Raw genomic sequence first — 15,328 nt, 5'->3', positions numbered from 1 at the left:
ATAAATACAATCCACCATATAATAAATCCATATCTTCAAGCATGGAGACAAAAAGTGTGGAAAACTGATTTGAAAAACTGATGAATGGACAGACAGAACAACAGACGGATGCAAACCTAGTCTGTTTTGACTTTGTCTGTAGAGGACCAATAAATCATGCATACAAGACAAAATTATCAATCAGTACACATCCAAAATACAATGGATTTAGTATAAGATGTCATGGACACATAGAGAAAAAAACATGCCTTGTGCAATGCCAATATACAGGTCTCGACAGCTTGTAGATCCATGTATGTAAGCAATTTTCAATAGATTTATATAGATCGTTCTTATGTTGTACTGTTACACCTTTGTCCAAAGTTATAGGCAGGGTTGGGGGTCCGCTAACATGTTTAAGCCTGCCATATTCTGTATATGTGCCTGTAATTCAGTGATTTTCTGTAGTTGCTGTTTTACATATTAGAATTACGTTCATTTTTTGGAACATAAATAAGACTGTTTGTTTTTGTGTTTGAATGGTTTTAAATTGATCATTTTAAGGCTTTTTATAGATTACTATACGGTATTGGCTTTTCCATTATTGAAGTTTATATGGTTAATTATGGTTGTAAATATCTGCATCAGTTGTGAAGAGTTGTCTCATTGGCAATCATAACACATCCTCTTTTAAATATTGACAAATCGAATTAAATCTTTTATCATGGATCTATGTGGTACAACACTTGTATATCCAAACTAGATGTATCAAAGCGACACGAATGGCCCCATCCCATAAAGTTGGAAAATCTGAAATTTGAATAACACATGTGGACAAAACATGATGGTAGTCTCACATTTCAATAATCTGCTCAAAATGTGGTTTTCAACAATTTCCACAGCCCATAGTTTTGGTTAAAACTAGTTGTGCGTAAAAAATCTTAAACTTGATCTGTAACTCATCATGGTTAACTTACACACCAAAATTCAGCCCAAAATCTGAAGGCATTTGGAAAAAAAGTCTGTATAACTGTGATTTTCAACAATTTATCAAAGTCCAAAGCCCATAATTTCGATAAAAATTTAGTGGAGCGGAACAAAACTTAAATTTGATCTGTAACACATCATGGTTAACTCACTTACCAAAAATCACCCCACTATCTGAAGGTGTTTAGAAAAAAACGCCATATAATGGTTTGTTACGGAATTACAGAAGGGTCAAACTATATGGCACCGACAACTTCGTTGTGGGGCCATAATAAGAGATGATTGTCTTGAAAAAAATATAACTATAAGAAATATTTTATTTAAAAAAACTTTGTAAAATATTATTCAGAATTAACAATAAAAATGTATATCATATAAACTTAAATTATAACACATAAAACTCTCCTAATTGCTGTATTTGTTTTTTAAACAAAGACCATGTTTATAGAATCAGTAAATTAGTCAACTGGAAATAGCTACATTCATAAAGACCAATAGAAAAGCACAAACACATACATATTAAATCAACAGTTTCTTATAAATATAGTTAGGATATGACATAAATAGTCCAGTTCCATGTATCGGATTTAACTACAATGACAAGAAAAGTGTGTATAAAAGTACTGACACTAACATATACAACAGGTTAAGGATATTGTTAAGACTTGTTTCATAATTGATAAAACTATTTAAATTTCCAAGGGCATGGTTTTGATACGTAGTAGGTTTTTTCTTGTTAAAAACACTTTTGACTTTTCAGGCAAAGATCAGAAGTGCATATTTATATTTTCTGATCATTTACTCACACTAAATTTCCATATGTTCTTGCTTTCAGAAAACTTTTCGAAATTGAAAGCAAGGTTAGTATTGCCTTTCAACACAATAAAACTGGTACACCAAAACAAAGCAAATTTCTATGTAACATATGATATGATATGCTAGTACAATGTTTAACCTAAAGTGGTGGTGGCAAATAAATAAATTAAAGTTTTCAGAACATAAATCAGAGAAATCATACAATACAATCCGAACAGAAAGAGAATTAGGACTATTAACTCAATATACTGACAAATATATAGATAAATGAACATTTAAAAGTAACAAATGGCCATTGATAGACTTCTGATAAATGCCACAAAATACGTTCTTCTAGCGTAAATATTTCAGATCTAATTATCTTTAATGCAAGAAGAATCAAACTCAGGCTGCAACAAATAGTTATAACATGTAATATTTTAAAAATATACAACTATTTGTAACATTATCACATAGTCTGCAGATATTGAGATTTTTTTATACATATATATGACTTAATAAACTAACAGATGTTTTATATGAAACCTCCATATATCTGTTTGTACATAATATCCTGTCATAGAAATCTATGGAACAATATATTTCATATTCTAAATCTCTATTTATTCCCTTTCAATGGGACATTTTGTAGAAATCTATGTAATAATAGTTCTATAATATGGGTTCTCTCTGCTCCTTCTCTAGCTTCTATCTTTTTGTTGCTCAATCATCAGTAAGATTTCATCTCGTTCTTGATACAGGTTTTATAAGTGCTCCATGTGTCCTGTGTGTGCATCAGGTGGGACTGAAAATACAGAACACAATTCATTTAAATTATATGATATAATACACAATAGAAGTATAAACTTAGTATTTTGATATAAATGCTGAAGAAAGTTAGAGTGTTAAAATTCAGAAAACCACATTTCAAATTATACAATTTTAATAAAAATATTTATTTGAAATGAACTAATTTTTGTACTTTTAGGTTAAATTTTATATAATTTAGGTGTGCAATGGTGCACTGCTGTATGTATCATTTGTTGATAGTAAGTGAAATATACAGTAACTGAATCTTCTATGTGATTTTCCTTTCTATTTTTTTTTAAATTTTATCAAATATGCCCATATTTGATTCCAGTCACTCTAGTGTGATGCAATCTAGTGTTCACAGATGACCCTGCCGGCTGCGACTGAGAGATCATAATTTTGTTTATTGATAGAAAAATTTCCAATTAATTTTTAAAAGCAGCTATCTTTTTATTATCTGGAAACCAAAAACATTTTCAAACCAACCATCAAGTATCATTTGGGATAGCATTAGTCTTTTACAGTAATATAATTTTATTGTTGAAATTGAAATTGTAGCACCAAAAATACTTTTTTTCCAGAAAAGTTTTAAAAGTTTGTACTTCAAACTCATTTCCTATAATTTAATACATTAAACTGCTGTGCGTAAAAAAATAGTGAAATAAATTTGTTATTATTCTCAATTTTGACTTAAATTATTTAGTATGCCTGGACTTAAGAGACTTAAATATTAATTCAAGTTTTTGTTAATTTTTTTAAAGCGATACAGTGAAATATACTTGTTAAAATCTGCTTAATTTTGCTTAATTTTGACTATGTTGGATAATAGACTCATTAACAATATCACATTTTACTATTTTACTATTTCATACTGGTAATTTTTTGATAGCTTTTCCTTTAAAATAGATATAAGCATCATGTATTAAAATAAATACACTTTGTTCCATAACTTCAAATTCATTTGTATTGAATTTTAACAAGCTCAAATTCAAATATTCTTAATAAAAATAATTTTCTGTATATAATCTCAACTAAAAGTAACATGTACCACTGGTTTCTACTAATAAAAATTCTTTCCGGATATAGAATAAAATATATATAAATAAATTGGTAATCTATGCTCATTTGCCCAGTATTATTTTGTCACCTACTGATAAAAGCAATGTTTTTACTAATTTACAATATGATGATTTAACATGCTGTTTATATATATAAAACTGAATAACATTGTACAGGGTAACCACTCTGACATATGTAAAAAAATAAATAGACTGTGTATAAACATGTATGAACAAATCATGCAGCGCATTTGTACAAAAATCTTTCCATTTTATTTCTAAGGTTATTTATTATATGAACATTCAAATAAAACATAACAAAAGCTAATGCAAAACAAAAATATTGGACACAATGAAAACTTGTACAACTTTTTAAATAATAATATCACTATACATGTCTAAGGACTAAGTGGTTTTAATACATTTTAAAGTACTTGTTACCTAATTATTAGTACAAGTGAAGTATGCTTGTTAATGTAGTACCAGTTAATTAGTATTGATAGATGCATACAGATAATTTAACTAGAATTACTTATATCTTTATCAACTTTGAACCTCAATTTTTCATATATCATTCTATAGCTTAGTTTAACATTTATATAACATAGAATAACATTTTTGCAAAAGTTTACAAAGCAACTAAGAACGCCAAGTTATGGCAGTACCTCCCCTGATCCATGTGCTTAAATAATCATTTATTTTTTACTAAACAGCTGATCAGCCGCAAAATAAAACGTGTTTCATAGATGATGACAAGGTTTGAACTATCTTTATACATCCATCAACATTTACTTGAGAAAAAGTGTAACAAGTTTTCATCACCTATAACATGACATGGAATGAGACAATTATATTACCTTGTATTTCTGAGGGGATAAAAACAATGTGTCAATGTCATCAAGATCAAACAAGTCTCTGTCTTCAAATTGTGTTTCAGAAAAAACAGTGTCTAAGAATTATACATTTTTTCTTCTTCATTATTTCGGTTTTAATTTCTTCATCATTATTCATTGATATATGAAAACTCTTATAAATAAAAATAATCTTATAACCTGAAAATATATATCAAATCCATGATAGTACTACTTCACACAAAAAATGAAGACAGAACCTTTTTGTATAATGGTGCAATCATGCTCAAAAACACAAGACACATTTAGTATAAATCTGTTATAAAAAGGAATAAACTGAATTGATTTGATAATGAACAATAAAGGGACTGAATTATCAGGTGTAGAATAAGGTCATGCCACAGTAAAAGCTGTGTAATGATGTGTTTCAGGGATCATGATATTTCTGTCTATGTTCAATTTGATTGAAATATAGATCATGCATCCACGCTTTGTTTACCTAAAAAAATATTGTTTGGTTCTACTTTCTGTTGAAGTATTTATTACATGGGCCATTGAAATTTCAGCCGTTTTTATCATTAAAGATTACATTTACTATTCACACTTGATCACAAGCCCACCATCCCAATTGCAAGGTTGATGAATTTCTAGTGAGCAATCAGCATTTTTATTACAGGCCAGTACTATACTAAGTTTACCACCTAAAATTGTCTGGCCTCAGGTTGAAAAGTTTATAGTGAATTCTGAAAAGAGTATCATTATGACAAAACCACCTTATCCTTAAATTTTCTCAAAACAGAGGTAGAACAGATTTTTGTAAGATCATTGTAGGCAAATAGATAAAGGAAGATGTGGTATGAGTGCCAATGAGACAACTCTCCAAATAACAACTTACAAAAGTAAACCATTATAGGTCAAGGTATGGCCTTCAAGTATGGATACATAATTGTATTCTAATCACATTGGACAATTTAGAAATGTAAAAAGATAACAAATTTTTAATTAAAAACAAACAGACTTAATTTTGTTAATTAAATTTTAACAGGAAGTCCATTACAAGCTCAAATGTATGAGTTGCCAAATAAGTACACACACTTCAAATCTCAAGGGAGATCATCCTTACCCTTGATCCTCTATGTAATCTGTCTTTCATAATAGAAATAAATTCCTTATGACTTAGATGTCCATCTCCGTCAGAATCAAAGATCTGGAACACAGTCTTGACCAAATGTGTACTTAATGTTTGACCAGTACACACCATAACAGCCCTCTGGAAGTCCTCTGTAAATATGATACACAATTAATGTAGGAGCAATAAAATTTTGTCACTCAAAAATTATATGAAAGTATGTAGATCTAGTTAATATGATAGAAAATAATGTATTTCTAGAGTTTTATAATAGCAAGAATGTAAATCTGTTTTCACTCCCTTGTACATCACAGCATCTTGCCAGTAAGGTTTACCCAAATGCTGTATGAGATCTGAAAATTTAGTGTTTCGTATCAAGACTAATTTTGAGCATTCAAAACATCAACAAATGGGTATAATGGTCCTTTTTCTTTCATAATTTCCAATCAAATTCAAGACTGAAAGACAATTCTATAGTTGTTTTCTGCAAATAATTCTAAATTTGGTACATAAGTCTTTTCTGGAGTTCTTTAACAGTAAAATGAGAAAAATGCAACAGCATCTGCTTTAGAAATAATAAAAACTCAAGGTGATTTTCCTTCATTTAATTTTTTGATTTCACCATTTTGCCAGAAGTTAAGGATTTGTAATTATAAACACCCCACTTTATTTTCTGAACATTCAGTATTGGAATATAAATTGTCATGAATATGTGAAACTTCTGATATGAATACCTAAACAAAATAGGTACATCACAAAAATATGTATGAATTTTTCGTTTGAAATACTATGAATATTATAATGTTTTGTAAAAATAAATCACTGCTTGAAAGGGCTAACCACAGTAAAAGATACCATTAAGAATAAGTTGGATGCTGTTTATATGAATTTTTATATATTTGAAGTAAACTGACACATTAAATTTATATACCGGGTATATCTTGTAAGAACCCGCAAAACCAAACACTGTACATGATAAGTCGTTTGAACCACAGACTTTATCAGTGGTGGGTGAAATAGTTCTTGGTATTAATGTTTGACAATCTAAAACCACAACCTTCACTTCTTAGAAGGCGTAGGGAACATTGTCAATGGGATGAAATTGGGAATGGAAATTTGGAATGAAAATGGTGAATGTGTAAAGAGACAATCAAATTAGTACATCAAAACTCATTAAGATAGTTACACAAACAGGTAAAAAGTTAAACAGGTAAATATTGTGTTGGCTGCTAAACTACTGAAAACAAGACTTTAGTAGTAGAGTTTCTCAGTCCAATCCTTGTTGTTTTAAACCTGGTCATGAAGGTCAAATCAATTTAAAGTATTTAATAGCTCTGGTTGAAACTCGTAACATTAGGTCCAACATTTTGTGAAGTCACACAGTTGACCCACATTTCATGATTGGTCAACTGTCTAATGAGAAATGGTAAACCATAGTGCTGTTCCAAAAAATAATGTATGGAGGTAGGAAGGCATTTTTTAATCCCACTATGCATGCATTTTAAAATTGGATATTTCATCTAAATGTTCAAGCAATCTTTCTTAAATAACCACCACCCATCAAATTTTAATAAAAGTGCCTTCATTTCCCTCCATACCATTAATTCTGGAATAGCTCATGTAAAAAATATAAATTCTTAGCAGTCTATAATCATAAAACTTTGTTAAACACAGGCATATAATAAAGGAGATTTATTTTAAATCCCAGATTATTACAGATATCATGTAATTAAAAACATAACTCATTACATTATAACCCAAACATCAAAATGAATCATTATTTAATACTACCACCAGGAACCAGTTCTTATTTTACCATAAGAATCTGTGGCTACTCGACAGTCATACACATTCAGTATTATTCTAAGATTTATTGCGAAAATAGTGGCACACCACCAGGAATCAGCTGTTATTGTTACCTTCTGACACAGATTTATCAGCATATGTGTACATCTTCATGGCTATTGTAAAGTCATCTAAGTTATTCAGAAAGTGACAAAACTGTTGGAAATCTTCAAAGGTAATCCCCTGAAACAAACAAAGAATATGTCTAAATCTAAAATAATATGTATGCATTTTTGTGTCTAAAGTTTATTTATGTACTCTTTTCACCACGCTTTGCTAAAATGTAAGCACTTAAAGGTAAAGATTGCATTCTTTGCATTGGAATTTACATTGAGCAATAGGAAGCAATACTAAGAATGGACTGGACTGATCGACTACAAATACATACAAAGGAAGATAACTCAAATTTTATATATCAATTCAACAATGAAATCATTGATGTATTTTAAAATAGCCGATAACTAAATTAATGCACCATGCTTGATTTATATAATTTTCTGGCAATGTTTGGCAAAATACATACACATCAATTTGTAATATGAATATCTGAGTACTATATATAATTGCAAAATTTCTCTAAATGTTCTTACATAGGATTCATAGAATGTAATGCGCTATGTTTTGTTTATCTTATAGATAGTGGTGAAAGTCTGTAAATTTGATATTTGTTAAGCCAGTAACTTTAAATTTAGGATTGGGTGTGTGAACTCTTCACTCCAAAACACTAAAACCCAGTTAATACAGAAATGGGAAATCATTTTAAGAAAGTTTGTATAGTTGATAAGTTGTATAGAAGTTGCAAGTTTAATAACCCAACCTTTTCTGTTGGAATTCTACTTCTAACTCTCTCCACGGATGCTTCCACATCAGACTTATCTAACATTGTATAACGTAGTAATATTCTAGCAAAGTCTTCCTCAGATATAGTCTTCAAACCTTTAGAGAACTCCATGAACTCTAACTCTATTACTTCAGCCTGTAAATTCTCCATAAACCTGAAGAAAATAATACATACATATGTCTTTTCCCTTTCAGAAGGTAACATAAGCTGTGTATATGTGAGCTACATTTTAGTTAAATGTGTCCAGAACATTTCACCATTCGTTTAATATTCCTTTTTAGTGCCTGAGAACTCATCACACATTTCAAGACTCTTTCCTCAATCTTAAATAAATTTTAAATGATTAAAGTGAAAGTTTATATATGTATTTTAAAGTGTTATTTTTGCTTTTGGCCGAATTTGGTTTATACTGCAATTCTATTCAAAAATGTTACATTTATTCACTACTTTTGTAGACTGAACAACTTCCGAGCTTGACAAAAATATGGTAAGGACACCAATGTATTGTAGAACACAATGAATGATTTTGGATTTTTGGTATTTTACCGCCACTTTTAAGCACCATATTTAGACTATCTCGAGGCGGCCAGTTTTTATTGGTGGAGGAAGATGGAGTACCTAGGGAAAACATTCGACCTTCGATAGGAAAATTGACAATCCTAGTCAATTAAAGTTGGGGTCAAGTGCACCTACACAAGCATGATTCGAACTCACAACCTCAGTGTTGACTGGCTAGAGATTACAGTAGTAACTACTAAGACCACTCATCCAACAAGGCCCCTAGAACACAATGTGTTGATCTCATGTAGTTGGTTTTTTTATTTAATACAGCATCACATGGGTGTTCAGAGCATATCATTTTGTTTTGATCTTGGGCACAATATATGATTGGATCCACAACAATTACCTGCTGAAATCATCATACTGCATTGTATCATTTCCTTTAGGTCCGAAGAAGTGAATCAACAATGTTGTATCTGGTATGGGCTCTAAATTCTGTTCAAAATAAAATCAAAGTTTATATATACTTCCACAAACATACAAAAACATATTCATGTCACATAACAATGTTTCAGTCACTATAATAGTAGAATGACATTGGGAAAAACAACCCCAAAAAAAATGTAATGTACTGAAAACAATCAGGGACAAATTGCTTTTTATCTATTTTTTGACGAATGACTGAGATTTTTGTAATATGAGATTTTTTTATCTTTAAATAATAGGGTATTGACAATGCAATCAAATCACAACAAAAGCAAAGAAAAATGACATGCAAAAATGTCTATTGCCGTTCATGCACAGCTTAAAAATTAGTGTTTTAGTTCTTAGTTGTTCTGCTTTGATTCAGAACACAAACACTTCTATCTGCTAAAAAGCACATCTACATGTATCTTAAAACGGTAAGTTACTGCCAGTTAAACTTGTTGAAAAAACGGTAAGTTACTGCCAGTAAAAACTTAATGAAAAAATGGTAAGTTACTGCCAGTTAAACTTGTTGAACAAGAGAATTCTGTTGCAGTAATGAACTTTAAAAAATCTTGCAAGACTAAATTGATAAAATTTCGGCCCTTGTTACGGATAACTGAGATTGACCTCAAAAGCTTAATGAGTGTATTATATTCTAGAAATATTCAACAAATTTAACTGTATTCAACAATTATGCATGATAGACATGCAAAAATCAAACTAAAATAAATGTATGTTTTATGTTCACAAGTAGTAAATCGATAGATAAATGTAAGAAACTCTGACCTTGGTGATCAGACACATCAAATACAAATTAAATATTTAACATTGAGGCAAGTGATAACATTTCATTTTGTAGTTTTCCAATCTGATTTATTTAAACTACAAGAAGTGTTTTTAAATCATCCTGACAATATATTTGAGACTAGAACCATTAAAGAGTACATGAAGGTTGTCGGTCAGATGCAAAAAAGCATGTTATCTATTTATTTTTCACTACCAATATTAATTCTGATCATTTCAATACCTAAGGTACCCAAAGCTCACATTAACTCTTTAATAATCTTTTTTTTTTTTCAAATGGGTGTATGTCAAGTATATTGTAAAATGAAGACTTAACCAGCATTACCATCCTATATCAAAAGTGTGGACACACTAAAATGTCTCACTGACTGAACAATAGGTCAATAATTTTAAAGATCATCAAAACTGAAGGAGAAATTGCACCTTGCATGTGTTTATATGCATTGCTTACTAAATAATACTCATTAATAATGTTATTGACCAATGAAAGACTGTTTCATGTTAAGGGTATGAATACAATGTTACTGATAAATGCATGACCGACAACTCATATTACAACCAAATCATATACATGTATAATTCTCATTTGAATTGTTTTACATTGTCTTATCGGGGACTTTTATAGCTGACTATCGGTATGGGCTTTGCTCATTGTTGAAGGTCGTACGGTGACCTATAGTTGTTAATGTCTGTGTCATTTAAGTCTTTTGTGGATAGTTGTCTCATTGGCTAACATACCACATCTTCTTTTTTGTATAATGTAAAATATCATCATATATCTCCATCATTTAACCTTTATGTAAGTGAAAGTGACATAAAGTATTTGTAAAAATGTTTAGAACAGCAGGAAAACTAACAATTCTTGATTCCTGCAACTAATATCACATGCAAGACAAAGAAATATAAAAACAAACAACAAATATATAATCATAGCATTGACCCTCACTTCTAACAGAAACAAACAAAATATGATAAAAATCTGTGAAATGTCATTATAATTGTAGATTTTTGTCATGGATATATATTGTTAGTAATGATCAGTGATAGAACAAAACAATGGATGCTACAGATATGTGTTTCCAACTGACACAAAGTTTACCCGTAAGAAAGCTTCTACTAAAACATGACCCATTGTTCCTTTTATAGCGGGAGAATCCTGTTACAACAATGACAAAACATAGAAATAATATAAGTAAAATCTATAAATATCTGAAGAATGAAAAACAACAATTTCTATAAACTTTCCTAAACAGAAACTTACCATCCTAAACAACTATAATGAACAGATAATTGGCAACATTTTATTGAAGCTTAATTCCTGACACACAACTAAAATATTCATCAAAGCAAAAATGGGGCTCAGATTTGATTGATTGTTTATTTAAGGTCCAGTGGCAAATATTTCATGTATGTTCCAGACGAGACTGAATTGATGAGTTTTAATGATAATGATGAATTATTGTCCAGTGGCAAACTAAATGTATATTCAGGACAAGGACATGTTATATGTGATGAGGATATTAACCCTGCTTTGTACTGGACAGACATGTTAAGTTGGATTTTTAACATGCTAGTTTACAGTTCCTAAAAATCAGCAGGAAAAAAAAAACTGTTCCCCTACTTGGATTCTTTGTTGCAATTCTCAGTTGGCCAGTTCTCTCTCCAATTCCTAAATGTAGCATGTTATGTAGAAGTCACAAATACCAATTTCAGAATCTTGGGTCTGAACTGGCTGGGGCTCACACACATGGCCTTCCCTACTAAATATGATGATTTGCAGTGTATAAGACCATCAAGGTTGTTAGTTTGAGTTTGATTCAAACATGTTAATAATGAATCTTTAATTAATGACCCAAATGTGCAACGTTTCAAGTATCTAAATGTGGTACACCCATATTGGTCAAATACTGTTATAATTATTTGACTAAACTTTATGAAGGCTGTACCATGGACAATAACTGCTTTAACATTCACTTCTTTGTACTCTGTGGTGGATAGTGGTCTCATTGACAATCATATCACATCTCCATTCATACTAATTTAAAGGTGAAATGATAAAATTTGAAATTTATTTTATATTTCTTTTGTTAATAGAGGGATATAAACCTTTCGCCAGTGTATCATGTATATACAGATGATATGGCTGCATGCACATGAAAATATCAACATAAAATAAACATACTTTACGTGTAATAGCTTGTGCTGTATCTTGTTGCTGGTTACTAAACACACCTTCCAACTGTAAAATGGTTAATGGGATAAAAACACAGGTAAACAATTAATTAAACAAAAATATAGGTCAAAATGAGGCAAAGATAAACAAATAATAAACCAAGGAAGGGGAGATAACCCAATTACCAATGCAGACTTTGTCAGTGTAATTATTTAAAATGAAACTTGCTGCACCATTCTGAAAATCATATGCATTGTAAATGTTATGGAAAAAATAGATTATCAAAAATATTGGGATTCCCTATTTGTAGTTGACAATTTGTATTATATTTCATAGTTTTATGTGTGTAGATTAAACTGTTTAAAAAAGTTCCTATTTTCAGTCTACACTATAAAAAAAAAACATCAATAAAAGTGACCATGCATATGTAATCCTGGCATTCATGTTATATTTATTTGAAGTTTCATATCAAGTAATAATTTAATCTTTTATACTTTGCATGAATTTCTGCCACATCTTTTTGCATGTCAAATTTCCTATGACCTTTTTATTATTTTCCCTTTGTCTTTTTTATCTTATTTTAAACTTTCTATGGTGCTTCATTGTGTTTTTTTTACCAACAACATAACTGTTAAATCTATTTTCACCTTAGACAAACCTTCTGAATGTTTTTCTTTAAGTTATATTCCAGAACTACTTTTTATGATCATTTTGAATGCTTGAGACGCCAGTTGAGTTGTAAATTACACCAATTCAGTTTTATGTTTCAAGCTATTTATAATAGCTAATAGATATTGTGTTATATAACTACATTTGGTAAGTCACACAATGCATTTTTAACCCATTTATACTTCAAAAATGTTTCTCTAACTTAAATTAACTGAGATAAAGGTGCAAACATTACTCTGAAAGTATACTGTAGTGCTAATGGAATTGTACTTTGTAAGCAATAAATTCCTCTTAACCTTTTTTCATGTGTATATTGTATTCAGATATCTTATTTACAAAAGTGTAAATAATGCACAGAACAGACAGTGAATTAATGCCCTTTGTTTTAAGCCTGGTTCATCATGGTAAATCATCACATTCTGAGATCAATAATGATGTCAACAATGCAACAGAATTAAATTAAGGTACACAAAACAGCCATGTTCAAATTTCAATCTCCCATGCAGAGTTATCTGTCCTTTCTCTCTCTCAGAGATGGGAGATTGGTTCAAATTTATGTAACAGTCCTAATTCTGAATTATTTCCTGATTATATAAGTATTGTTATTAACAACAGCGACCATGATTTTCTGGGTAAATATATATATATATATGGAGTGAGGTCCAGATTGCAGACAGAGGCTCAGTGCAGACAACATAAACATACTGGGAAATTGTTATGTGTTTGTGTGTTTTTGTGTGTGTGGTGTTACAATGGTCGCCAGAAAAATTCCTAACTACTAAAACTCTATTGACCAAATGTTACATACTCAAGAGTCTCTCCCCTTCATATCACCAAAGTAAACATTATTTTTTTTCTTCTTTCCTAATTATAACATTTATATTGATCTACAATACTGTTTCAATGAATGACAAACACACAATATTGATGAAAAAAGTTTAAAGATTTTTTTGTATACATAATAATTATTTATAATGCTTAATTTTGTATTATTTCTATTTTGGTTAGCTGAAAAAAAGTAGCTATGATTAAGGAGTCAAAAACGTATATGTGTTATAAATTTGTCATTTGTCTCTAACTGTGTTTGGTGACAATTAAATGGTAGCAATGATGGTAAAGTTTGGTCAATAAAGTACAACTACTACTAGTCTACATATATGTACAAGTATCATCATACACAGGATATTGCTGCTTTGTAGTACACTAAATATTGCTGCTTTGCAGTACACTAAATATTGCTGTATGGAACAATAAATTGTACACCAAGATCAAGTGTATGTAGATTGGCATGAATAAAGCTAAACATTGTAATTATTCATACTAAAAAATAAATCATTATGTAAATATTCAGTAAAAAAAAAAAAATTGTCACAAAACAAGGCAAATGCTGTCAAAGACAAAATATTCGATGCAATCATTACTAAAAATATTAAATCACTGCGAAATAACTGATTTGTTTCTAATTAAACAAAATTACATTAACCTCTAACATGCTTTAGTCTATAACATGCCTGTTACATTTCTCAATTATTAAAATATCTTATACCCTGTTTACCTGTATGGATAAAATCCATCGATATCTAGCATGCTAAGGTCAAACCCAATTGAGCCTAATATCTAAGCATAATAACAAGCAATAATCTGACAGAAACATAACTAAGCACTTAAACTCAGGTCAGAAATCAATGGAAAGAAAACAGAATCAAAACTTGCAGCACAGCAATAGATTCATCACAGATTAAAAAAAAAAAACACAAAAAAGAAACCATCCATGTGACCTTGATGAAACAGATCTAGATTAATGAATGTATCAAAGATTGAAAACAACATGTAAATCAACTGATATATTACTAAATCAGATACAGTATCCAAAACTGTCATTTTCTGCTATTTTACTAAAGATATATATGACAAAATACACAAAAAAACTTCTTTTTTTACTCTTATCTTTACCCCATTTTTTTTTAAGAAATGATTTTTGGTTTAGATAATGTTCATAAGAGAAACAAGAACTAGAACTAATATTTAATTCTGTATTTTACTTTTTCTGCATGGTAAGAATTAAATATACCAACTAAAGCCTTTGTTTTTTATTATATTTTAAGACATTGTAAGAAAAGCATCTGATTGATATATGAATCTTTTCTATTTTATACTTCAGCAAATTGAGGCAGCAGTTACCAGTATAATCCCTATGAACATGACAGTTTTTATCTTGTCTAGCTGACTTTAAAACAAATATTTCTTGTTTATATAATATCAAAGCATGGTTAGCAGTATAGGATAGCATGCAGGCATTGCGGACACAAAAATGATGCAAATGAGAATGGCGGCAGAAAGGCTTCAGAAGAAGATAAATCATTCATGAAAGCTATCAACGTTCAAAACGTTTTGTGTATTTTTTTAGGGTTATTTTAT

At 29.9% G+C, this 15,328-nt stretch overlaps 1 protein-coding gene across 8 annotated transcripts in view; it reads right to left on the bottom strand.

Moving 5' to 3' along the window:
- Positions 1-1,265: 1,265 nt before the first annotated feature.
- The window catches only part of LOC134695582 (calcium uptake protein 3, mitochondrial-like), a 71,605-nt gene continuing 57,542 nt past the window's right edge, over positions 1,266-15,328 (bottom strand). For 3 of the 8 annotated variants that reach the window (XM_063556843.1, XM_063556841.1, XM_063556845.1), the window contains 7 exons: positions 12,251-12,307; positions 11,168-11,224; positions 9,203-9,291; positions 8,272-8,449; positions 7,529-7,637; positions 5,604-5,761; positions 1,266-2,566 (listed from right to left, as the gene is read on the bottom strand). In XM_063556843.1, coding sequence (XP_063412913.1) covers positions 2,492-2,566; positions 5,604-5,761; positions 7,529-7,637; positions 8,272-8,449; positions 9,203-9,291; positions 11,168-11,224; positions 12,251-12,307 — 723 coding nt within the window. In that variant the 3' untranslated portion in view covers positions 1,266-2,491. The remainder of the gene's footprint in view (positions 2,567-5,603; positions 5,762-7,528; positions 7,638-8,271; positions 8,450-9,202; positions 9,292-11,167; positions 11,225-12,250; positions 12,308-15,328) is intronic. The other 5 variants (XM_063556846.1, XM_063556844.1, XM_063556848.1 and 2 more) reach the window with 2 other exon arrangements.

This window comes from Mytilus trossulus, chromosome 14, assembly GCF_036588685.1.
Source record: "Mytilus trossulus isolate FHL-02 chromosome 14, PNRI_Mtr1.1.1.hap1, whole genome shotgun sequence".
Classification (NCBI taxonomy): domain Eukaryota; kingdom Metazoa; phylum Mollusca; class Bivalvia; order Mytilida; family Mytilidae; genus Mytilus; species Mytilus trossulus.
This window is presented reverse-complemented; position numbering and strand designations above follow the sequence as displayed.